Raw genomic sequence first — 26,179 nt, 5'->3', positions numbered from 1 at the left:
CTCGGGGCTTGGCAATATAATAAAAATTGAAGGTGAAGGTCTGTTTTTAACATACCTGGGATTTACTAGTTTTTGTTGTACTTACTAATTCATGCAGTTCCTGAGCACAAAATTTGCATCGGTTGTAGGTCGATTTCCGCTTCACTGACTCGGGGTTGGATAGTTGGTTTCTTAAGAATGGGGATGGGACGGAGGGAAGGTTATGGGACGGAGGGAAGGTTAACATTCTTCAGAGCACTAACACTTTCATTTGAATGCCTTGGTGACAGGGGTTCAGAAGGTGTATACTGGATTGTGGACCACACAATGGTTCAATACTTGCACTATTACATTCACAATCAGTATATCATTCTGTAATTTGGACATCTTCGTTACGCTGACTAAACGATAAAAAAATCACCTATAATTTATTCCTAATAAAAATCATTGGACAACAGTATTATAAGCCCTCCCACTGGTCTAGTGGCTAGCACGCGCGACTTTGGTGATCGATTCCCGGTGGGAAAGTATTGAACGACAGTGGTTCAGATTCCACGTTAAAACTATAAGTCCATGTCTCATATAGCCTCGTTGATGAAAGAGGACGCTGAAAGATAATCAATTAATTTATCAACAGTATTGCAAATTTCAGCTGCATAAACAACCTATGACTTGTGGGACTAGTTAGTTCATTTTGTTAAAGCAGTTGTTTTGCGAAGTTTAGTATTAACGTGCCAGGTATTTCTATGAGATAAAAAAAAAAAAAAATTGTAACTAAATGATAGCTCTATCGACGTACATTCTGCAAACAGAAACAATGAAAATCGATATAAAAGTGGCTCACATTATTTTAACAAAAATTGATTTAGATAATAGTTCGGGCTGTCGCAAAAATACGAAAAGTTTGAGAATTCCGATTAATTGTAACAACTCCATCAGGGGTTGAAATTTGAGGGGGATATATACCATTAATCAGCCCATTAAGGTGTACAAACTCGCGAGCCCGACCCTCGCGAGCATGGCACTTGTGCTTAACTGGGCTCGGGCTCAATTATTAAACCCGAGCGTCAATGAAATGTCAGTGCGAGCCTAACTGAAAGAAGTGAGCCCAAGTGCAAGTGAGCGTGAGCCCCAATGAAATACGTGAGCACGAGTCCAATTGAGAGAACTGAGCCCGAGCACGAATGAGCGCGAGCCCAATTGAGAGAAATGACCCGAGCGCGAGCGCAGTCGAGAGAAGGGAGCGTGAACCCGAGAGAGCGCGAGCCCAGTTGAGACAAGTGAGTGCGAGCCCAGATAAGATTAGTGAGTGCGAGCGCGAGTGAGCGCAGGCCCAGTTGGGAGAAGTGATCGAAAGCGCTAGTGGTCGCGAGTCCAGTTGAGACAGGTGAGCGCGAGCCCGGGTGAGTGCAAGCCCAGTGGAGAGAAGCGAGCGCGAGCCCGAGTGAGTGCGAGCCCAAATAAGATTAGTGAGTGCGAGTGCAAGTGGGCGCGAGCTCAGTTGGGAGAAGTGATGGCGAGTCCGGTTGAGACAGGTGAGCGCGAGCCCGAGTGAGTGCTAGCCCAGTCGAGAGAGATGAGCGCGAGCCCAGTTGGGAGAAGTGATCGCGAGCGCTAGTGATCCCGAGTCCGGTTGAGAAAGGTGAGCGCGAGCCCAATCGAGAGAGATGAGCGCGAGGCGAGCTCAGTTGAGAGAAGTGATCGCGAGCGCAAGTGAGAGAGACCACTTGAGACAGGTGAGCGCGAGCCCAGTTGAAAATGGCCATCTATGGTCAGCACCTCACGGTGACTACAGAAGCCATTGAGGTTCAACTGAAGAAGCGCCATACTGAAGGAGATCAACGTTTAAGGTGAACTTTCCCATGAGGTCCAATTACTGTCCACTCCGTGTTCATGAGTTCGTCCTCCACCATGTCAGACCTGAGAGAAACTGTAGGTGGCTTACGAACTGGTGTAGATTTCGTTATCTTCGGAGAGAGAACCACCTCGTTCAACCTACGGATATGCTGACTAAGCTTAAGGCCAGCGATATAAGGGAATCCGTGATGGACTCGAGTACGCCGAAGACTGCCACTCACAGAAACACGAGGGGTCTTGGGGTGTTCGTTTGTCGTTGCAACTGGGATCTTGGGCTCACAACGATTCTCTGGGATCAAGTCGGTTTGCGTGGAAACGTGAGACGTCTGGGTTCCTACAGATTTCCGAGAAGTAGCGGCAACTGTAGCGTATGTAACAGAAAGCGAGGAAGGAAGGCTTTCCTTTAAACGACGCTTGGCATCAGCAGCAGAAATCTTCTCGACAACCATGAGTTCTCGGATACGCTTCTCGTGCTGAAAGGCTGGACAGTTCCGAGACCAAGCAGAATACTCACCCTTGCAATTCACACAAAACGGTTTCGGTGTTGTACATGGTTCCGCACCATGACTACCCTGGCCACAATTCGCACAAAGAGCAGCACTCGCATTACACGACGTGCTGGTGTGCCCAAAATGTTGACATTTAAAACAGCGCAAAGGACTAGGTATATATGGGCGAACCTTTAGACGATAGTAACCAGCCTTGACGTACTCCGGAAGCGTTGGCAAACTAAAAGTAAGAATCTGGGACTGGGTAGCAACGAGCTCACCTGACTTCCTACTTTTAATGCGAGCTACATCTATAACATGTTGTTCAGCTAACTCAGACTTAATCTCCTCTTCAGTGGCACTGAGGAGGTCTCAACACGATATCACCCCTCGAGAAAAGTTCAGTAGACGATGGGGTTCTACTGACACGTTCACGGTTCCAATTGTAGTTAATTTAAGTAGCTTCGCCGTTTGCCGTTTGTCCACTGTTTCCACAGTAAGGTGCCACTCCGCAATTTCTTGATGCCTTTAACCTGTCCGGCGTTATAAATGATAACTTTATTAATAACAAAAGGTGATAAATCCTTAATAGCACTCGGACGGTTTGCATCAGAAGTGGCACTATCAACGTCTTTATCTTTAATTACAAGATATCGGACAACAGGGGTCGCGATACTTGTCTTTTCCGCAATATCACTATCACTTGGTTTGGGCTTCTTCCGCGAGGGAGAGCTCGGATCAGATATTAAAGTTTTTTTTACCCATAAGAAAAGGATTATAAAGGAACACTGAGAAAGGAAAAAGCGTGTGAAGGTCACACCCGGGCGTTAACGAGGAGAACTAACGCTACCCTCTGGCAATCCTCTTGGCACGCCCGCACCGTAGGATCAGCGTGGGGCCGACGCGGTCAAGTGAAATGGGAGTGCAACAAAACCATCCCGTCGACAAAACGCGTGGCCCCAGAAAAGGAAGAAGTCAAAACAAAAGGAAAGACATCTGGCCAACAAAAAGATAGACCCCACCAGCCCAGAAAGAACAAAAGAAAACAAAAGGGTGCGGATTTTTCGGATTTTTTTATTTTTTTGCTCGTTTTTTAATTTTTATTTATTTATTTATTTAATTTTGAAAGACTCGACACTCCGGACAACACAACACTGGACGCACACAATAGTAGGCCGGATGGGTGCACGTCCTCCCCAAGTGGAGGAAGACGTCCACTAGACCTTCCTCTTCCCGACTCCCACCAACCACCCGCCAAAAAGTCCTAGTTGATGTAAAATGATGATCCATAGTCTGTGACAAAACCCACACTGACACTGAGGAAGGTTATACTGTGAGTTTGGTGGGATTGAAAGGGCATCGTGCATTGCGAGCTGCCGCCACCGGCCAGAACGATAGGCTCGAACCTGTATTGTAAACAATTAACACGAGTTTCTCCAGCAATTCAAAAGAAAAGCCTGAAACTGGTCAGCGTATATCACGTTGACAAACGTTGGACCGCACAAATCTTTATCAACTAGTCAGAAATTGCGAAAACTTGACTGGAAGGTTTTAACGCATCCTCGTATAGTTCGAACCAGGAATCGTCATACTGTCATTTGTTTCGGTGTCTACAGAACTCCCTAAATGATGTTAATGGTATTCTTCTCTTCTTATTCCCCTCACCCATAGGTTGATGAGCAACATGGAAATTTTAAAACCTCTCTCTTCCTTGGGAGAGTTGTTTTATACTTTGATAAAGTCTCTTCTTCGTAACTGAATCTAAATATTCTATCCTTGGTCTTCCTCTTCCTGGTTTTCCTTCCGTCTTTCCTTCTATCAGCACGGTGATCCAGAGTGCCAAATAAGATGGCCAAGCATGCTGTTTCTTCTTTTTCCTATTATCTTCACAATGTCTTCCTTCATTAGCTTTCTTTAGTACGTTTTCGTTCCTTTTCCTTTAGGTCCATGATATGCGCAGCATTCTGTGCCCACACCACATTTCAAATGCTTCCAGCTTGAATATTTCAGCTTTTCTATATGTCCACGTCTCTGATCCGTAAAACGCCGCCCTCCATAACAGGGGTTAATAAATCGTTTACGAAAAACAACGAGACATTTCTTGATGTTAGCAGTCCTCTTTTCCTATTGTATGCTAGTTTAGCCTTTGCTATTCTGGAACTTACGTCTTTTTCACTTCTTTCGTCCGAGGATATTAGACTTCCTAAATAGGGAAACGTCTTCGATTAATGGTATTAAGGTTGTTTTATTAGAGGCCTGTAAAAACTATTTTTTTTTTTTTTTTTTTACAAGAAACTAGATAAGTTTTATAGCGACGGGATTATGATGATGTCAGAAAATGGGAGAAAGTTATCGAACAAGGGTACATATATATATATATGGCTTCGTAATGTTATTTTCACATTACAATATTCTCAATTCTGACCTCCAAAGGTTCAATATTTTTTATACACAACCTGATATTTCGAACCGGGTATTATATTCAAATAAGCTCCTAGGGAACGATCTTACGTATAAAATATTTGAAAAATTTTGATAATGAACTTAAAAAATAAAAAAAAAAAAAAAAACTAATTCCTACAACGCCTAATGAAATAATATTAGCAATGCAATCTAATCTCGAGAAGCCTTGGTCATATTTTAATGCAGGTTTTCATTAATCTAATGAGCTATTCCCAAGAAAGTTTCTTATATAATTAATTAAAAGAGACTTCTAAAAAGGAGGAGGTTCTTAATTCAACCATGTATTGTGTGTATGTTCACAAATGCACTTTTTGACTGTTTATTTAATATACTATATATATATATTAGTGTGGAGCGTTTTGCGTTTTGTTGGAAATTCGATGACGGCTAGTGCGAAAAAGGTGCCATTAGTGGCACCGAGCTTACTGATTTTTTTTTTTTTTTTTTTGGACAACCGTTACCCTGCCCCAACGGACTTAAAGCTTTTTAAGTGTTTGGTTAGGCAACACGCACAACATCAATGACAGAAAAGCTACTTGTGGTCGTTTTTAGAGTTACCTGATGCCTATAATACAATTATTTTATTGAAAGAAACCTGTAGCAATGCCAGTAAATAATTTTAAATTTTTAAAATAATTTTATGAGTCAAAGTACAGCCATATTAGCTCAGTTGTTGGAATTAATGTCCAGATTTTGTTTGGAATGCCACGTTAACGATGATTATAGGCAAAGCCCTTGATATAACACGATTTTCTTTGTGAAACTCTTCGCTTATTTTACTCTGTACGCAAAATAACCTAGAACTCACCACGGGGAGGTGGTTGCACATCGAGCTCCGCCCACCCACTCACCCAGTAGGTGTACGTTGACATTTGACCTTAGGTCACGTAGTTCTTCTTGGTCTCGAAGCGGGGCATTCTTGTTCTAGACTTCAGTTTAGCTCTAACGTAGATATCTCTTGCGTTCTGGCCTCACTGTTTCGACGCTGTCTCGGACACCAGCTTCACTGTGCGTTCCACAGCTTGACTATGGCAAGGGAATATTGTTGTTAGAGTAGCTGAAGTTCGGATGTTTTCTTCAAGCTGCTGATTTGTTATGTTTCATATGATTGGCGGCTCTGTTAGACTGGCGGCCAATTAATCATGTTGTAGTAATTTTCAGGTGCAAAGTTTAATTTCGGAACAATGAAGTCACGTGGGTGGTTTGATCCCGGAGTCTTCTGGTTGCGGCACTTTTTTTTATCCTTCTCCAGCCTAACGTTCGAATATGCGGATTTTCATCTGCTGTCATTGCTATCAGCAGGTTTTCATGATGGGCGTAGTTCCGTTTGTTTGTAGAATAGAATGAACAATGTGTTGTAGATTTTCTAGCAGAAAACGTGATAGCTTAACTATGCTAAACAGATGCATGGCGCCCATTTCGCACGAAGGATTTCGCCGTATTGAAAACCAGACGGGAGCGTATGCTTTAACAATGTACTGGCAAAGTAGACACAAACTTGTACTGATGTAGTGGCGAAACATTCTACAGGCCAATGTAAGCCATCGTGAATGTGATAATGGTCCTGGTTTTCTGTTTGCTAGATCGGTAGTACACATTCCTGTAGCAACAGCCTTACAAATTTCAAAGAGATAAGTCTGGTCGCTGCTTAAAGCATCTGGTTTTTCCATTTCAGACACCCATTCAACGGGAATGGGTGTAAAGGAGACGATGGTCTGCTATGAGGCTTTTTTCATCATCTTGCTTTCCACTGCTTCCGAACTTGGAAACCAAAGTATACAAAATGTCTGCATTGGTGTTGTGCGTGTTGCCTAACCAAACACTTAAACTTTAAAAAGTCCGTTGGGGCAGGGTAAGGGGTTGTCTAAAAAATAAAAATAAAAATCGGTAAGGTCGGTGCCACTAATGGCACCTTTTCCGTACTAATAGTCATCGAATTTCCAACAAAAGTGCAAAACGCTTCACCCTAATATATATATATATATGTGTGTGTGTGTGTGTGTGTATGTATTTGCTTCTTAGCGATGTCCAAATAGTCTGCTTTTCTCACATAACCTTTGTGACAGAATATAGAGAAAATTCATTTCTCTGTCTGGACAAATGTGGGAATTAATTAATTATTTTTTCTTCCATTTTACTCCATTTAATATGAACTACTATAGACAATTACCTAACACAGAACTAATAAGGGCCACGTGATGTATTTATGCATCCTCAATCTTACCACCTCACTCACCTTTCGTGTTGCACACTATAGGTTTCCATTATTTTGACAATCTGTACATATTAGATTTATATACATTATTTATACTATCTGTATATATTTATACTATCATTATATCTCTAATTGTTTTACTTACTTTGCAGCCAGTTCTGATACAAGGGAAGTACCCAGAAGTTCTTGACATGAGCATGGAAGGCCCAAATAATGACAAAGATGTGCGAATGTATCTCCTCCTATTTTCGTCAGCTCCTGAGGTACGGGCACTCCGGTTAAGAAATGGTAAAACAAAGCGCAGCATCGCAAGAAAGGAATGCTGTTAAGCAGAAAGATATATCACTAGACAGAAAATCTAATTATCAATTTACTGGTATTTTCAAGATATTTAATAGAAGCTATAAATTTAAATACATAAATTTATATTACATCTCTATAGTTTTAAGTATACTCAGCACGAGTAGGCACTTACGCGATAACAGCATTACACTTCAATTGATCTAACTTTTTATTGTATAGAAAATTATTTTATTTTGGTGTTTTCTCCTTACCTTGCAAATATTTATTATATTTTTCTCACGTTCATTTATGTTTTAATAACACTTGAGCAAGTATATCTGGATGTAGTTTGAAACTACTACTCCCAGTGCTAGCATTTTAGAGGTATAGTTGGTTGTTAGGTTTAACTTAGCCCTTCCCTACTAAGAATGAAAGCTCCTCTCTGAGAAAAATTTGTGCAAAAACGAAATATGCATGCTAGTGTGGAAGCTTTCGTTACGCAAACTTTAACTGTGGTCAATAACTGTCTGAGAGTTCTTACGCGTTACTTTTGCACTTTATAATCTTCAACCGAAAAGTTAACGATGACCAAATTTTGTTCAACAATAATCCCTGATAACAACATTTACGATTAAAGATATCTCTTGATTAATTATTTCACGACAAAAACTTTATTGAGTTAACTGAAGTTTGCATGAGACAGCAACAAATTCGACTGTTTAAAACGAACAGTACACCATGAGATAACTGCAGCAACACTGATTAAAAGCTTGCTTTACTTAATGTATTTTCTCAGAATATTTGATATGCTTACCCTCACATATCTGTTCTCCCTGCATTCTAATATAATATTGATAGAAACGCATACAAGAACAAACCGAGTACATCGCCGATTCGAAAAAAAAATTGCACAACAGGATGTATGTCTACAGACGAATGTTGAACTTAGTTTGGAAAACCAAATAAAACATTCAGTGTATAGGATTGTCGGTCGTAGGTTTGTAGAGGACATGCTGCAAGCAGACTGTCGGACACATTATCAGTGCAATTGTCTGTATCTGCAATGCCAAGACGATGCTAGTGAACGTTTATCGCCCAATTATGTTCTATACTGGCCTTATAGTGGAAGTCAGAGGCTGGGTAGTGCTTTCGTAGTTTGTAGAATTGCCGTTCTCGCAGGACGTGCCGTGTTATCAGTCTATCGGTGGTGTACATGATAGAAAGCGAAAGACTCTCACAGACGTAGTTCAACAGTGCTCCCGCAACACACTGGGAACCCTTGTACAGAAGGATTGATTGTTGGGGCTGCCCTGACAGGACAATGTGTACTGACCGTGGCATTTGAGCATACCAAAACTAAACAATAGATTGTAGGATGCATCTTCGTTCATGTGTACCTGTGTTCGTATGATGCCTTTTGAATGATTAACCTGCTCATCATCGAGTGATATCTAGAGATTCAGGTAGCAAGGCAAACGCGGTGATATTCATCGATAAAAGTTGTCTCCGCCTTGCATACAGTGAAGGTCATGTGCATATACACAGATATATCAGGACCTTGGAAGAGAAAGGGCGAATCCTGAAATCGCGGTGTTGGGAAATCGAGCTGAAAGCTTGCAAGTACATTAAGATAACTTGGGCGAATCTTCGTTTATCTTGAAACTGTGAGAAAACCAAGGACGAACCAGGGTAAAATGCGGTATCTGTGTGTTGTCCAGACCTGTCCGATGCGAGAAAAAAAAATCGATTTCTCGGGTTAGCCCTTTTCTTCCAAGGTCCAGATATATAAGACCAGAAAACCAGCGTATGTTCGCACTCGTCATACAGGACCCTTACCAGGCACATGCTCATCCCTGATCTTATTGAGCGAACTATGACTAATGGATCATTCATTCGTGATGTCACGAGTCCTGTCCTCCAACTTCTTGCGAGTATTTTTCAGAATCCCATTTTTCATGAGGGCAACGCCCCTCCTGATAACACTAGAACAACCCAGCGTACTTTATTTGGTATACGCCTTCTAACCTGGCCTCCTAGGTCTCCAAATCTAAGCTCTATTGAATACATGTAGGATGGCGTTTGTGTGCCAGCCGAGCCGGCAACGCCAATAGCCTAGCTATAGCAACATCTACAGAGAAGGAGTGATACCATATCTTAGACACATTTTCTAGTAGGAACTCATGCAGTTCAAATCCCACGTGAAGCTGTAAGTCAAAGTCTCATAGCCTCGGTACTCAATGGGACACTAAATTCCAAACCAACCAATAACTCAGGCATTCAGCATCTGTATGACCGCTTACCTACCAGGATAGTTTTTTGTATGGCCATTTAGAGTGAAAACGCGTGTTGTTTTAATGAATACTGTATGATTTTGAGCACAATGTATAATACCTTTAGGATACTGCATAAGAGCCAGGTTGAGTTAACTACCACCTACCATAATTCTCTTTATAGTATATGTATTTTTTCGGAATTCTTTCGTTTCCTCCCACATTACTATTTCACCAATTATTTCATAATCATTCACTTAAATTATTCACGCCTTTAGCTCAAAGGGCATAGCCGTGGAACGTAAAACCTGAAATTTTATTTTATTTCCTCTTTATAAGCCTCTTCTATATATCAACTTTTGGTCAGATTCGTGAATTCGTATGGGTGGTTTTAAATGCGTTTACACCAATGTACATAGGACGTTTTTACTACGAATTTAATTAACTCTCTGCTACTGAATAGGTTGTTCTACTCTGTAGATTCTTGAAGAATTTCAAATTTGTATTCGAAATTATTACGATCATTACCTTAAGTTATTAAAGTGTATATATTATGTTCATTCTAAAATCTGAGTGGTTCGCGAGTTAACACTTTTGGCTAAGTGTTCATTCACTAATCGGGTCCAGAAACTTCAAACATTTCAAACTATATATAGCTTGAAAATAATGACTGCAAGTGAAAATACTTATTATCTTCTGAAAAGTACATTTTTCAAGGATATAATTACTAGTAGGTGCACTTGTGAAATATTTAACTGATTTCTGAATAAGCACAATCAAATTATAATTGGTTATTTTATAAATATTTGTTGCCTACAACAACAGGAGGATCAACAATATGGAAAATCGGCAAATGCCATCCCCTACGTATTGTTATGTTTATTTTGCTTAGTTACTTGGTTTTGCCTGAATTCTTTACTTGTTCGGCATTATTACGATAGTTTATATGTAACTTTCTATATAGTAAAATCGCTGACGGTTGCGCCATCCATTTCAGCAATAAATGAACTACTTAAAAGTCCAATATAACCTGAATGAATCATAATTCCTGTATTTAGAATATAATAGAACACTAATACCAAACAATATGTAACTCGGCATTTTGAATGTATAAAATATAACAAGGTTCTCCCAGTTTCTAATAAAAAAAAAAATCCTTGACTTTTCATGAATCTTCAAGAGAATCCCATGACTACATGACATTCTTGTGAAGTTGTCTCTCCTCCACCCATACAGCTAACCCTTCTTCACCAATCTGACAATTTCTTTCTTTCTTTTTCTTTTTTTCTTTTCCTTTTTTTTTTTTTTTTTTTTTTTTTTTTTTTTTTTTTACTTGGCTTTTATTTTCATATGAATTGTTCAGATTTTAATTTCGTTCTTTAAAGACTCCACAATTTCTTCAAACAAGATTACATATTTCTACATAAAATATGTAAATATATGACCAAAACTTTCAAACAAAAAAAGCAAAACAGAAGTTTATTTGAATTAAAACTATGAAATTACAATCAGAAATAAGATTAACGCAGAATCGTAACCAAACACCGACCTTCGCTCCAGGGAGTTACTTAAATTTACGTAAAGGAAATCTTATTCTTCTTGATCTCGTTCAGTTCGGTATCAATGACTGGCTCCTTTCCAACACTTTCCTGCTTCAAAGACGTATCCTTTATTGCTCCAAGCCTATCAGTTGTGCATTCAACATTCTCTTCTCAGCCTTCTTTTTGTTATGCTCACTTGTATCTTCTTTCTTCTGGTGGAAGTATTCTTGGTAGCATCTCTGGAGCCTTTCACGTGAAAGAGCATCTTCTAGTGATTTACATGTCTTTAATATCTCTTGCATCTTGTACCTTGGTTATGAAAATGCATTTCTGCCACAATAGTCTTTTCATAAATATTTTCCATTAATAGTGATTTGTTTATGGGAAAACCTCTTTCGGTAAACGTATTTCCATTAATATCTTCCAAAAATGCCTGTGTTCTTCAGTACCAGCAAGAAACTAGCTGGAAGCAGCGACAAGTTCTGCTTAAGTTCTTCATTACAACTTTGGAAGATTTCTTGAAGTTCTGCTGACTTTCGACTGGAGAAAATGATGCATTTTTTGCCAAAGTTTTCAGCAAGCACATCATCTGTTAGACACATGAAGTTCGTCTAGAAGAAGAGACAAATTTTTCAGTGCTTTGTACTCTAAAGTACTGCTCTGCTGGAATTTGGTAATTATAGAAGGTAGGATCGAATGGCAGTCGTAAAAGTTCTAGTTTCTGCTGTTCCCTCGTCTCTGTTCCTATTTGTGCGAGAAAATTTCAGACAAGCAATGCCGACATTTATGCTCATAGTAAGGTTTTTATACTTTTGTACATCAACACTTAATAGCTGTACATTTCAGCAGTTCTGGTTTCAAACATAGAATCATGAAATCTTGTAAAATTTTCACTACAACAACAAAGACGAACAGGGTCATTGGTCTGAAATGTGGAACCTACGCAGGAAGGGTACGTATTCAATTTTGCAATAACATCTTGCAAAAGGGCAATTAGCACTTAATAAATGTATTGTTTGCTGCTTTCTTCAGGGTTTCTATAGGTCTTGAATTTGGCAGCTTTGCTTGTTGTAGAAATTTAATTACATAATCCCAAATTTCCAATGTCCTCTGATAACAAATGGCATTTTCCAACAGCGGACGTCATACAACTTTACAGGAAATTTTATGCATTCTGTGATCTCTGTAAATCTTCCTCGACAAGCTGGAAAGTTCTGAATAAGTAGTGATAGTGACGCAGTAAGTTGCACATATTCGAGTTCACTGATTTATCGCACCATCAATGATCTACAATGACTTTACGTTCAAGATAAAGAGATCGTTATGGACTTTTCCTCTTCTCTATTTATTAAAACAAAAATATCCGAAATAACCTTCAAAGTTGACTTTCTCTGATCATCTTTAATATCCCTGAATTTCTCTGACTTTCCAGTCTGTAGGAACCCTGCATAAAACAAGTAGACATGTATCACAATTTTGCCTATCTCTTTGATTATCTAAAACATCAATCCTTTTTTTTTTTTTTTTTTTTTTTTTTGCAGCATTTCTACTTTTTATTTATTTCGTTTTCTTTTCTCAAAGCCTGAAGTTTTAGCACCTATCATCAGTGCTCCACAAGTTTGTTTATTGCAAAGATAATTATCTTTGTTTAGCCTTTTTCTTTTTATAATCATCTTGAATCTGTCTTAATTATCTGACGCGTGCTTCATATCTTCTGTGAGCTGATTATATATTTATATATATATAATCAAGTTCCTCCGCGAAATATAGTAGACTTCCGTGATTTTCGGGATATTTTGAAGCATTTCCCAGACAAATTTTTGTGTTCACTAGATTCCTTCAAGGTCAGTGTGTGAACCCTATTTAATATATTTGTAGTCGTATCATTAAAGTTCAATACAAAAACTGTAAAACTTTCCTATTTTGACTATAGAGAATATTGACCTAATATTTCGAACCCATATTTCTCTTTCTTAATCAAAGAGTTCGTCTTCGAGACGAATGGTTTTCATAAGAGAGGAACATTTTCAGAAACAAAATTATTGAACACTTACAATGTAAAATCAGGGTTCCCATTTCTTTGGCGAGCGCGAATTCCTGACATATCCAAGTTTTCCAGGACATCGTTTACAAATTTTCAGGTCTATATATAATGTAAAAAGCAACTACACTTATCTCTTATCTACTATGCATGTACATGAATAGAGAGTGAGTGAGTGAGTATATTATATATATATATATATATATATATATATATATATATATATATATATATATATATATAAATAAAAGGTAGATAGGTAGGTAGATAAGTTTTGCAAAACAAACTAATTTATTTTATAAAATATCCCCTACCAAAGAATTGGGTAAGGCGAAAAGAGAAATGGGTTCTGAGAAGTAAAAATCTGTACTTACATTCACTGACTTTTCCAATTTTTTCATCTTATTACGAAATTCCCTACTTTTTCAAGGACCCTTTACGAGTAAGCTGAATTTTCTCTGAATTTTGCAGGTCTGTGTGAACCCTGAAAATACTTCTTCCATTTCTCTGGTAAGCACGAGATTTTGTATATGTATAAATGAATGTACTGTTGCCACGTAACAATACGTAATCAAATTTACAAACGAAATGCTAAACAAAAAATACTCATTTTAGTAATGTGACTAATTTTGGAGTATATATATATACGAGAATATATATATATATATATATATATATATATATATATATATATATATATTTAAGCTTAGTTTTTCTTTTAAGAATCAATAATCCAATCCCGCAGCCTATCCAAATTAACGCTGTCTGTTTTTGCAGATGGGTTTTTAAGCATATGCAGAATGACGAAAAGTGATCTATAAAATGATCTAATTTTGAACGACTTGTCTACGCTTGTCTCTACTTGGAAAGGTTGGATATTAAATTGTATTTTGTTAAACTTGCACATATCTTGTACAAGATCTCGTCCTCCAAAATATATTTGTAGACCCCACTAGCTGTTTTATTAATTTGGGCAGATCCTGTCTAAATGTTCCCGTCTTGAAAGTGAAAGTTTCTCTCAGCTTTCCTCCGGCCTACACGATTCTCGATTTCATCCTGACTGAATCTAATTTGGGTTCTACTGAATTTGGAAAACGAGTGGGTTAAAGGCTTTTTCGAGAACTCTATGTCTTTTCTCTTGACGATACAGATAAGAATCGAACTCATGTTCCACGGTCATATTTAATGATCGGGTAGAGTGTACGCAGAGACTTACATTCATCCCCGTAACAGTCCCTTCCCATCTCTTAGTTACAGTGTGTTTCTATCAGGGTTGGCTGGTTTAAACCAAGGTGGTTTAAACCAGCTGTTTAAAAAAAAAATGGTTAAAAAAAAAACGGAAAATGTTTTAAATCGTGTGAACTTTATGGTGACGTTTCCACATATCAAACCACCTGCATTAGTTTTATCTCCTTTTCACCTTCTAATCAAGGCGTCCTATTTTCAATTCTCGGTCGAACCACAACCTTTCTTTTAAGTTAAACCAAGTAGCGGTTCGGGTGTCATTTTAAGTGAAAGTCGTCTTCTTGATAACCTCTCTATTACATAAGGATTTTAAGCCTAAACATACGAAACGATACCAAATTGCATATTTCTGCTTGCCAGAATACCTGTTATTTTACAAAGAAACCAAGGGTGCTTAAATATATTGATAGAAATTGGCAAAATTTATCGACTGGCTACGTAGCTTCCAACATTAGCTTGGATTGGACTTTCAGTTTTAATTTTATTGAATGATATTTACATACTAAATTTGCAATTTAGTCCCTCAGTTTTAACGTACCGATTATGATACGCTTACCTTAAAATTTTACATACCAAGCAATAACAGGAATTCCCAATGGCTAAGGCGGGGGTTTCCCAATTTATATATAATGGTTTCATTTGTGCAACTGTTTATCTTTTTGTCCTTCTGAAGTGACTCTTGACGATTATATTACACGTATGTAAAGATTAGTGCAACGTATTTTTATCAGGAGTGCTTCGTAAGTGAGTCGGCAGACTCATCGTATTTGTGGCCGATTAGTCCCGATGTCGAGTCCAAATGGAGAACGACTTCTCTCGGATGTAAGTCGAGAAGCGATTTGGATTCCGCTTTAAGCTTATGTGACTCCTTCCAGTATAACCCCGTAGTTGTGTAATAACACCAAGGCAAAACAAACTTATTTCTGTCCATATGTAATATAAATACATAGAGCAAATCATTTAAACCAAAACATCCTGGTTTAAACAAACAAACAAACAAACAAACAAACAAGTTTACACCAAAATCCAGGTTTTTTGGTTTTTAGAAAGAAATGGTTTTCGCCAACCCTAGTTTCTATACAAGCTAAGAGAAGGTGGTTAATCTTTTCACTAGTTTTCACTAAGAGAACGCTTTTCCACTTGCCATGCAAAGCGAAACATTACATCTGCCCTTCCCGTTTAAATCGATAAGAGGCCAACGAATTTTGCAAAAGACAAATATATTGGAAAATTTGAACTTATTGAAGAAAAAACATTACAAAGACATTTAATTATATCGACGATATATAAATTAGTCAGGAACTAATCATTTAGCAAAATCTACACCTTGCTACTCTAATGTATGTTGCTTCAAGTCCTTCCTAAGTACTTTTTTCTATCATCATAATGTTTTATATCAGTAACGGTATGTATATGTGAGTAAGTAATTTTTCGTAGTTTTAAGAATTACCAGATAAAAAGAAAATTTTTACGATAATTTGATTTAACATTAAATTTACCTGATTTCATAACACAACTATTATGATTAAGCACAGTTTATTAAAATAACAGTGTTTCCCAAATCACTTATTTACTTTCAACACTTTCAAACAGATATTTACTCAGTATAAAATGTTAGCGTCAAGGGATTATAGCGAAACGTGTCAATTGAATTAATAGTATGAAAAATTTCTCCTTTATTCAATGAATTTTGTCACAAAACTTGTTGAAAAGTAACAGATAAATAAGGCATTGACAGAGCACACAATTCTGAATGTCTTGACTTGAATCTGAAAGTATTACTTACCAAGCCTGGGTAACTTGTTTCCATACTAAGCACGGGTTTACTTGACTTAAATCTTGAACAGCATTCAATCCTGCCGCTTTCCTCACTGCATTCAGCATATCAACGATGCGAGCAGCTTCTAAAACTTCTTCGACTGGAGATCTATCTTCATTGATGTTATCACCAGAATCTATGTCTTCCACTTCCATAGGAATACCTCGTTCAACATCCAATGTCAGCAGAACTTTTACTATGTGTGATATTAGGACCAGCTTTAAAACGTACAAATCCTAATGCAGAATTAAGAAAGAAAAAATACAATGTTGTAGTTACAGAAAAATGTGGACGTTAGACTAGTGAGGACTAAAACATCGATCTCCCGTTCCCATGTCATTGACACTTCAATTGATTAGAGCAACGCCCGTCATCCTGTGAGATCGGGGTTTATGTCCTTGCGAGTTTGGCGTCCAGAATTTTACATGAACATTTTTGTACTGGACCTTTAAATATTCTAGAGAATTTCAATATTTATATGTATATAGTGGTCGTAGAAATTCTATTTCCAATTTCTTAATTTTCTAATACAAAGTAAGAAAATAAAATATTACTATGCTCGAATACTTGAAACAGTATTAAAGTCGAAGCAAATACAAAACATAAGGCACACAAACAAACAAGGAACCATTTCTACTTATTCAGCAGAGAAGTGATCTAGGGCTACTAGCCAGGTGAAATTATTGATTACCAACATCCAAAGTGCATACACTGCATCATCTTCAGGAACTGAGACCAGAAACAGAAACAGAATATCCAGAACTATAGTGCCTCTCGGAAATACCGCTTTCATTACAGAATGAAGCATCAACCAGCTGTCTACCTGGAGGAGATTTCTCCTCCACACAGTGAATAATCTAAAGTATCTGTCAGGGATTGTGGGTGTCGCCGTTTCTACCTATTCGCGGTCGATACAGAAGAAAGAAAAAAAAAAAAGGGGCAAAAGAAGACAGGAAAATGCGAGAAGATTTTTAACTGATAGCTTTGATATAGAAACAAAACCCTGGAATACCAAGGAAAATAACTTAATTGATCATGCTGCATATTTAAAGATTTACATGACAAAACTACACTGGGAAGGGGTGAAAAAAAATTCACGTAAAGTATCTGTAATAATAAATTAAGGAATATTTATTATTTACAAGAACGTATATTATAGTAGCGATTCGTGGTTTGCAGAAGCAAAGGTATGTGCGTACGAGCGAGTGGCTCCCCTCCCTCAGCGTTCTATGAAAAGGGAAGTCTCTTCTAGCTCTATGTGCACATTTATTGATTTAAGTACATTCTCTAATATTGATTTAATATATAAACTGTCCTTTTTTGTTAAAAAAGAAAAAAAAGAAAACAGAAACTAGATGACCAGTTACTGTCAACGTATGTTTGTACATTATTTATATACAGAACTTCTATACCGATGTTATTGAACAAGAGAAAATAGAATATATAGCATGTGCTGTAAGACATGAATGATGGCGTTACGTAAAAAGAAGAAAAAGTAACTTCATATATTCACGCACGCAATAAAACGAATTTATTTAATTAAATAAACTATTAAAACACAGTAACACACTGAGCAAGGCTATGTGATAATATGTAAGAAAAAAAAATCACGCAACAGTTTCAACAAATTAACTGTGCCTTCATCAGAGTTCCACTCCTTTTGGCTGCTTGGAGTTGTCTCTTATATAGTCTCCGAAGATCAACTTTTAATTAGGCTCCGCCCATTCATTAAAAAGTAACACTTTTGTGGTTTTCACTTTCACTGTTTAGCTGCACACGTGTCCAATTAAAAGTTTACTTTTTCGCTGGATACATTCTGTCCTCTAATTATCCTTATTTTCTTGTTAGTTTCTTCTCTTTCTTTCTTCTTTAAGCAGAATCTTCTCTCACTCTTTATTTATGGAGAGTCCTGCATTCCAATTCATCACTTGTCCCCTGCCTTCATAACCTCCCTGGCTTCTTTCCATTTCCTCACCAATGTTCTATTCTCTACTTCTATGACCACCACTCCTTCCTACCTACCCTACCCTGTGGTTTGTCTCTTTCTGATGCTTATATATCGCATTGTTGTCTCTTTTCAATCTTACAACATCCTTGTGCTGTCTAATCCTTTCTTCCATCTCCTTTTTTGTTTCTCCTATGTAAATTTTGTTATACTCCGTGCATCCTACTCTATATATTACTCCCCTTTGATCTTTGTTCGCTATTGCTTTTCTCTTAGTTTTTCTGACTAGTTCAATTATTCTGCTTCCTCCTTTCCTGTACGTATTTATTCCTGCTTTCCGAAGCATTCTCTTTATCTTCTCAGTTTCTCCTTAGTTGTGTCCACAACTTCTTTAAATCCCTTTTCCTCTGTTCTTCATTTGTGTTTACGTCTCCTATTCTTTCCTCCATGCTTTTTATGAATTTTTTCTTCATACTCTCATCCACATCACTTCGTTTGTGGCAATACACTCCCGCTCCACACTCTTTTTGGTACCAGGCTATAATAACCTCTCCTCCTTCCGACTTCTTTATTTTCATATCTAAATAGTTTATCTCCTTGTCTACTTCTATTTCATTCTCTAGTCTAATCCTTTTCTTTTCATCTTCCACGTCTCTTATGAATTTCTCTAGCTACCTTCTCGTTCCCTTCCATATTCCTAAACAGTCACACAGCGGCAAAAAAAAAAAAAAAAAAAAAAAAAGCAGTCTTTCTCCTCCTCTTTCTATTGTCTCCTTCTCTCATCGATTCATTATTATATCTGATAGTACTGGATAGTATATAAGAGATGACCAACTCCTAAGCAGCCAGAAGGAGTAGAAGTCTAAGGAAGACTGTTATTGTGTTGGAACTGTTACTGATTGTATTTTTTACATATCATCACATAGCCTTGCTCACTGTGTTATTGTGTTCTAGTACAAAATGGAAACAAGGCCTGATAGAATAGTTAAATCAACTATACGTTGTTTAAAATGGAAGCTCATTCTTCGTTATGTTTGAAATCTGGAATGCTTCTCACTAAGTTTCTCTGAACAGAAATATTTACAGCTTTATTTTCTTTAGGATAGAGAAGCACATCTCTCCTCTGACAATAGGCATTTTGTTAGCATCTTTTATATATATATATATATTATATAAAGGACAGAAATCCCATTTTCAGTGATCACGTATTTTTGTCTGCTGCTCTACTGCATTGAATCTAAGATTTTTTCCTTCGAAAATAAAAAAAAAAATTTTTTTTTGGTTTAACGTCGCACGATAGTGTCCTTTAGGCTAAAGGACACATATACTTATTGAAAGTGAATGATTGTGAGATTGATTTTTTGTGCTCTTCCACCGGAAATCAAATGCGGGAAAATGTGAACTAAAAATACACGCGCTAACCACTAGACAGCGGTAGAGCTTTTGCTCCTAGTCATCATTTAATAATATTAATGTTTGAAACAATTTGTCAGTTTTCAATCAATGAGAATTACTGTAAATTGGAAAACCATTGAATCTGATGCAGAAAATACTCTGAATTATATGAATTTCTCTTTTGTGAGTGGTAGAAGTATATTTCTAGGTAGGAAGAAAGGACGAACCGCGATGCTATTATCAATGTTCAATTGATCTGATTTTTTATTCATTCTGTACATCAATAATTTTAACCTGGCTGATAGCCCGAGAACACTTATTTCGATCACGTTGTCAGGAAAGATTCAACTATTTCTTCATTTATACTTGTCTTTTCCCTCGTTCGCCCTTAGGCAGTAAATTGAATCACTGGATTCTGGTTGCCAGCATTTTAATACACAGATATGATTAAATTAAGAAAGTACATGGAAAATAAATAAGGGTTACACTTCCTAAAATTACGTCGCAACACTACAATATATATTTGCCTTATGTATCTGCAGCCTTCGTAGATGGATACCAGTGAACAAATAGCTTCGGTTGGTTTCTTTCTCTCCCAAGACAGTGAACTAAGAAATACATTCAATGTACCGAAGGGTATTTAACAATTATTATCCCTGATATAGAAGGATTATTATTATTATTATTATTATTATTATTATTATTGACAAAATCATTCATTACAGGAAAGCACTTAGCAGACGTATGTCCTACTTTTACATCTTGTTTATTTAAAAAAAAGCCGATGTTCCACAGCATGTGTAACGGCCGTATCATTTTCAAACTTCTCGCGAATATGCTGTTTTAACTTGGGGAACAAATGGAAGTCACTGTAAGCTTAATTACATATTCCATCAAACCATACGTTGCGAGATAAGTAGATGGGGAAACTTAGTGCTGAAGGTAGGAATATTGATACCAATCCAAAAACGAGTTTTGTCAGAACAGATTCCACTTTGTACTTTTATCGGTTAACTCATACCGAGGATTTTTTCCCTCCATTTTTACTTAGAAATATCACTTGGCCATGATTACCAGTATGCAACTTCATTACCTTAGCGATTGACCTTTTCTGTAAAATCAGTTCTCCTTTCTGACTAATAGGGTATTTTCCTGGAAACTTACTCTATTTCGCTTTCTTAAGGTTGGTGTAAAGGGACAATCTTTGCCGGTTGATGTCACTACAGTCTTCGCATCTCTCTTATATATTTTTTACCTTTCATGAAAATTCACGATTTCTTTTACAGATTTCAACCTGGAGACTTCAAATTTTTAGAGAAGGAACTTCATAACCTATCGAACGTAACAATCCGTGCCGACTTTTTATTTGGACTTTTCTTCATTTTTGAAACAGTTATATTGTTCAAGGTTTGGATATCCATTTCAACAATAAAACCATTTCAACAATAAAGAAAATTCTAAATAAAAAATCGTCACGGATTGTTGCCTTCGATAGGTTATGAAGTTCCTCCTCTAAAAATTTGAAGTCTCTAGGTTGAAATTTGTAAAAGAAATCGTGAATTTTAGTGAAAGGTAGAAAATACATGAGAGAGATACGAAGATTGTAGTGACATCTAACGGCAAAACTTGTCCCTTTAAACTAACCTTAAAACAATGGTGGCCTTCTGGCTTTATTATTTTTTCTGTTTGGTTCAGGATTCCTTTGTTTCAATCTTTGGGATATGTACATAAAAGAAGTAAATGCATAACAGATTTAAAGAAACATTGAAGATTACTTGAAAAAAAAAGTACATTATATATATATATATATATATAATTACATGTGAAGATACCACAACTGGATTGTATTTATACTTACTCCAATATCTCCTGATGGGACTGGAGCTGAGGAACTACTAGAAAATAAACTGGGCAAGGAGAGAGAAAGAGGAACCAAAAGGCCAAACGAATCCCACTCTAAAATGCAAGGTCCTTTATTTGGATTATTCAGGAGCATTGAGAGTAGAGACAACGCATGACTGCTTATCACCTGAAATAGAAACATCCCTTGATCATCTAAAATGATACTTATGCAGTACATGGCTAATTAACACTAATACTGTACATTATAAAATAACACAAGGATAAGAACTATACTTCAAATTAAGATCGTGTTAAAAGACTATTGTTAGCTGTGTAATAATATAAGGCTAAGGTGCCAATACCTGATGCGTCACAAAAATGTATACATACTTTGGATTTTCCAACCTTAAAGATTAAATTTCCGCGAAAAGTAAGGATACAGTCCAATTTGAAAAATAAGCGTACTTTCTGTTCAAACTGAAAATTCCAAATGGTGGTGAAAGTAAACGCTCAAAATCGTGTACTTCAGCATCGATACATTTCTAAGTACGAGGCACGACTGCTTCCATACTTCGCATTCAAGTGTCCTAGCGCGCACTGTTTGAATCTCATCCCAAAATGAGTCCAGGTTACGTGGTTTACGACGGCACATATTGTCTTTAATTGTGCCACCTAAAAAAAAAAAATAAATAAAAAAAAATAAAATAAAAATCATCGAGAGGCGTAAGGTCCGAAAGCGTGCAGGAAAGTTGATTGGTCCCCTGGTATGCTCGCACATCTCTAAGATAGTGCAATGGGGCGCCATCTTGTTGGTAATAAAACCTGTTATTACCGCACGTTACACGAATCGCAGAGAAAATGAAATAAAGTCACAGTACTGCCAAAACGGAAAGGCCCAATGAGTACCCTAGGAGAAAAACCAGCCATTTACACCACGCAAATTCGTAGTGTTTTCAACACTAATGTGGGGATTATCTTCACCCCAGTACATACAAATACCTATTGACAGTTTCATTAGGTTTGAATTGTGCTTCATCCGATCAAACAATGCCACCCCTAAATGCCGGTTGACGTGTAACTGTCTCCTGAACAATTCACAAAATTGTATCCTGCGATCTGAGTTGTCGTGACTTAGTTGTTACACCAGCCTTGAAATGTACATATGTAACTTTCCTTTCCTCAGTATGTGTAGCACATTAAGCACTTACGCCGTTCTCACGTGACCTTTGCTTTGAAGATTATTGTGGTGAACGCTGAAACAGTTCCAGCACCGCAACTGAGGATTCAGCACTTGTAGACATGTGAGATCGTCCTGTTCGGTCTTTCTCCATATCACACTCTCTACCATGAACCTCGAATTAGTCTCATAGACATGTAATTGTTACTCTTGAAGGTGGATCAATTTCATATTTGCGCTTCCACTGTCTCTGAACCACACAAACATTCTGAACTTCCAGCACCACTTAATAATCTACTTCCTCTTTTCAATGTTTCTTCAAAACTCCAAACGCCTGGCCGTCATGTTGATGTTACTCTCTTGCCATGATTTTGCTACCACCTATTGAGGAAACACATTACTTTTCCCCAGAAATTTAACCTACTAGATTGGAAAATAAATTTTCTGACAGTTCAAAGTCTGTATACATTTTTCTGATGCATGTGGTTTTCAAAGCTTGGTTTAAAACATTTTAAATGAATGTTCTTTTAATTATTATGTAAGATGTATTCTAAATTTATTGAAATATCTTTAACAATGAATACAATTCAAGAAGGAAAAGGTTTTGAAAACTCTCACAAGAAAATTCACTTTCCTTGCATGTATTGTGCTTCTTTCGTACGGTATTCTCGTACTTTTTTTTTTTTTTTTTTTTGTACTGTTGCCTCTATTCGATCATTTTTCTGTATGTAACGTAAATATAACTGGGTTTCATACTCAGGCCAAGAGGGAAACAATTAAATCAACATAATTATTGATGTTGAAACACTCAATGCAAAAACGTTAAAATATACACATGTGTTTGTATTACATCTTATTCCTGCCAATATCTCTTGCAAATCACTGACGATTAAATCGAAGTACGCAATATTGCGTTCTTCGAACAGACTACTTAATCGTCTACTACTACTATTACAATGTGCACATGCGTGGCATAGCGTTGCAGTGTTACACTATAGTGTTGTTATAAGTTTAAGTATTTATAAAAGTGAAAAGAATAAATTTAAAGTGAGTTTGAAGTTTCTTCCAGAATTATGTATATAAATGAGTGTAATTCTACAAAAATGTAGTGCGAATTGAAACACAAATTGATGAAGGCCCTATCACTAGTACAAATTCAAATTCTTCCAATTACATTGATGTATGTGTAGTCATTTAAAAAGTTTGACATCGGGTACACACAGTTCCATACTATCTGAGCATAACGAAGTAGGTTGCCCCGCTCTATACACATACCATATATATTTTATATACAAGTATATATCTGTATGGGTGAGAGAGATACATAGTTTATATTACGTTATTTTCAAATCAATCAAATTTCGCACAAAAAAAAAAAGAAGTCATAATCAACAAAATATGAAAAACTATTTATTTAATTTCTTAATTTTCTTTTGAAGCTCGTAGATTGTAACACTGTGGAAATAGGGCATATCAACGACCACTACAACAACGCTAAAAGTTGCATCTAAAGATCTGATACTACACAGGAAAGTCACATCTACTGCACATGTGATGTTTATGCAAAATAGAAAATTTATGTCTGTGTGTGTGCCGTATCATTGCTTAATTTATGTATGTCTTTTGTCCTTGTTTACAAAATGTCGGAATGAAAAGGAGTAATCGGACTGTGCTAAAGGAGAAGAAAATCCTGGGAAATACAGGTATAATTTTAATAAAATGGGAGAATTACGGGGCTCAATATCTTAATTGAAAATGTAAAAAAGTTTTTACCTCAGGCAGTTCTGAGTGTTCACATTTAGTGTGCATAACTTTGGTACTGGTGGAGCAACGCTTAATATTAATACGACAGGTTTAAAAGATCTCAAACGAAGCTCTTCCCATTTTGATTATTTTACACCTCAGAAATTTGAAAATATGAAAAATCTAATACTGCTCTGGAATGGGTGCTCCGCACAGAATAACAATCATGCTCTGGTCAGGCTTCTTTTACATATGGCTGAAAATAATATGTTTGAAACTATAGATCAATACTACCCCATACGCAACTATTCAGTTTTCCCATGCGAACGTGATTCCGGACAATCAAAAGACTGAATCTATACACGGAGGAATACCGAGAACTAATGAATAAAAGTAGTATAAACAAGTGGTTCACCCTTAAAGAAGTTATAACAAGAAATATCATATAGTATAAAGCAAAGCACTCGAGGAAAAAAAAAAAAAAAACAAAAAAAACAAAACAAGTCTCGGATTTGTTGATGAATTAATGCAACAGACAATTCTGTGAGACTGATATAGATACTCCTTGTGATCTACCGACACACGAGGTTTATCCACATCATATGGTACCAATACATGTCAAGAAATGTGTCAAGAATGATGTGAAGAACTTTTACAACACATTTCTACAATATAATTCTACAATTCTACAATATAATTTTTCAGTGGTCCATGACCTCTACTGAAGAACCTGACGACATCTATGTAGAAGATTGATTACAGATACATGAAAGTGTGATAATAGGAATATTAATAAAATTTTATGGCATGATACAAAACTTTATTTTTTTTTCTTTTGGGTAAAAAAAAAGCACGGTATATTTCATTCTCTCTTAGTATTAGAAGTTTCTTCCAATGTCCTTTCCCCTTCTTATGACGAACAGGAAATGCATGTAAAATGTAAGACTGTTTAACCATCCACCACTGTGTCCTTCGTAGTTTTTCTACGTCAATAATTGATCTCTCCTTAGAAAGGGTATGAACCACATTTCAACACAGAGTATCATTTGCGCATGCAGAATGACGAGAGAGGAATAAGGGAAGCAGTAACTCTGAAACAACTTTTTATCGATTTTTTCTTTCTTTCAAACTTAACTGGAAACTCTGAGGGTGATCCTAAAAACCAGGCGATATTGCGGATAGATTACATTTATATAGTTTTTATGTACAGTAAGGGACACTTACTTCTGGATGGTACACTCATATGAAGATTTACGGCAAGAGCGCTCCGCCAGTTGAGTCCGAACCATTTGACGGGAAGTACTGCAACCGAATTAGCTTTAAAGGAAAGTAGGTGGCAGAATCGCTAGGCAGTGAAAATTCCCGTACACTTGGGCGAAATTCCCACTACCGTCTGCAACATCATTTCTCCAAAATGAGATGAATCTCAGACGTGTAGTTCTTATGCCAAACATATTATTTGATATTTGTCCTATTCGTGAAGATAAAGTGCAACAAAAAATGGAAGTCCAATCCTGTTGCTGTTGGTGTAAAACACTCTTTCAGTCGTTTGATCTGAAATGACTTCCAATAAATATTCAGTCACTTCAGGGGGTAAGAAGAGCGAATGCGCCCATCCTTCAGTATGAAAACATACTTTTAATTAAATGCTTAGTGAGAGTGAGACCACTGGTATAGCGCTTTTATGATTTGAAGTTTTGTTCTCAAGCCATCTTATGTGATAGCTGATGACATTGGAGAACGAGAGATGCAAACATGATGAAAGAGAGATACAGTCACATGTTCAAATTTAGAATTTGAGACAAAATGATCGGATAGCATCCATATTTTGTCGCAAATTTTGATTTTGTAAGTAGACATGTAAAAGCTCACCCGAA

The 26,179-nt window shown here is 36.9% G+C and overlaps 1 protein-coding gene across 1 annotated transcript in view; it reads right to left on the bottom strand.

Moving 5' to 3' along the window:
- Ubr1 (Ubr1 ubiquitin ligase) overlaps positions 1–26,179 on the bottom strand; it is a 360,686-nt gene that overhangs the window by 35,875 nt on the left and 298,632 nt on the right. The window contains exons 23-25 of the mRNA XM_081752092.1: positions 21,399–21,569; positions 16,168–16,436; positions 7,148–7,324 (exon numbers count right to left, since the gene is read on the bottom strand). Of these exons, the coding sequence (XP_081608218.1) occupies positions 7,148–7,324; positions 16,168–16,436; positions 21,399–21,569 (617 nt within the window). The remainder of the gene's footprint in view (positions 1–7,147; positions 7,325–16,167; positions 16,437–21,398; positions 21,570–26,179) is intronic.

The sequence above is a fragment of the Thermobia domestica genome, chromosome 3 (genome assembly GCF_964235325.1).
Source record: "Thermobia domestica chromosome 3, izTheDome1.hap1.1, whole genome shotgun sequence".
Classification (NCBI taxonomy): Eukaryota; Metazoa; Arthropoda; class Insecta; order Zygentoma; family Lepismatidae; genus Thermobia; species Thermobia domestica.
This window is presented reverse-complemented; position numbering and strand designations above follow the sequence as displayed.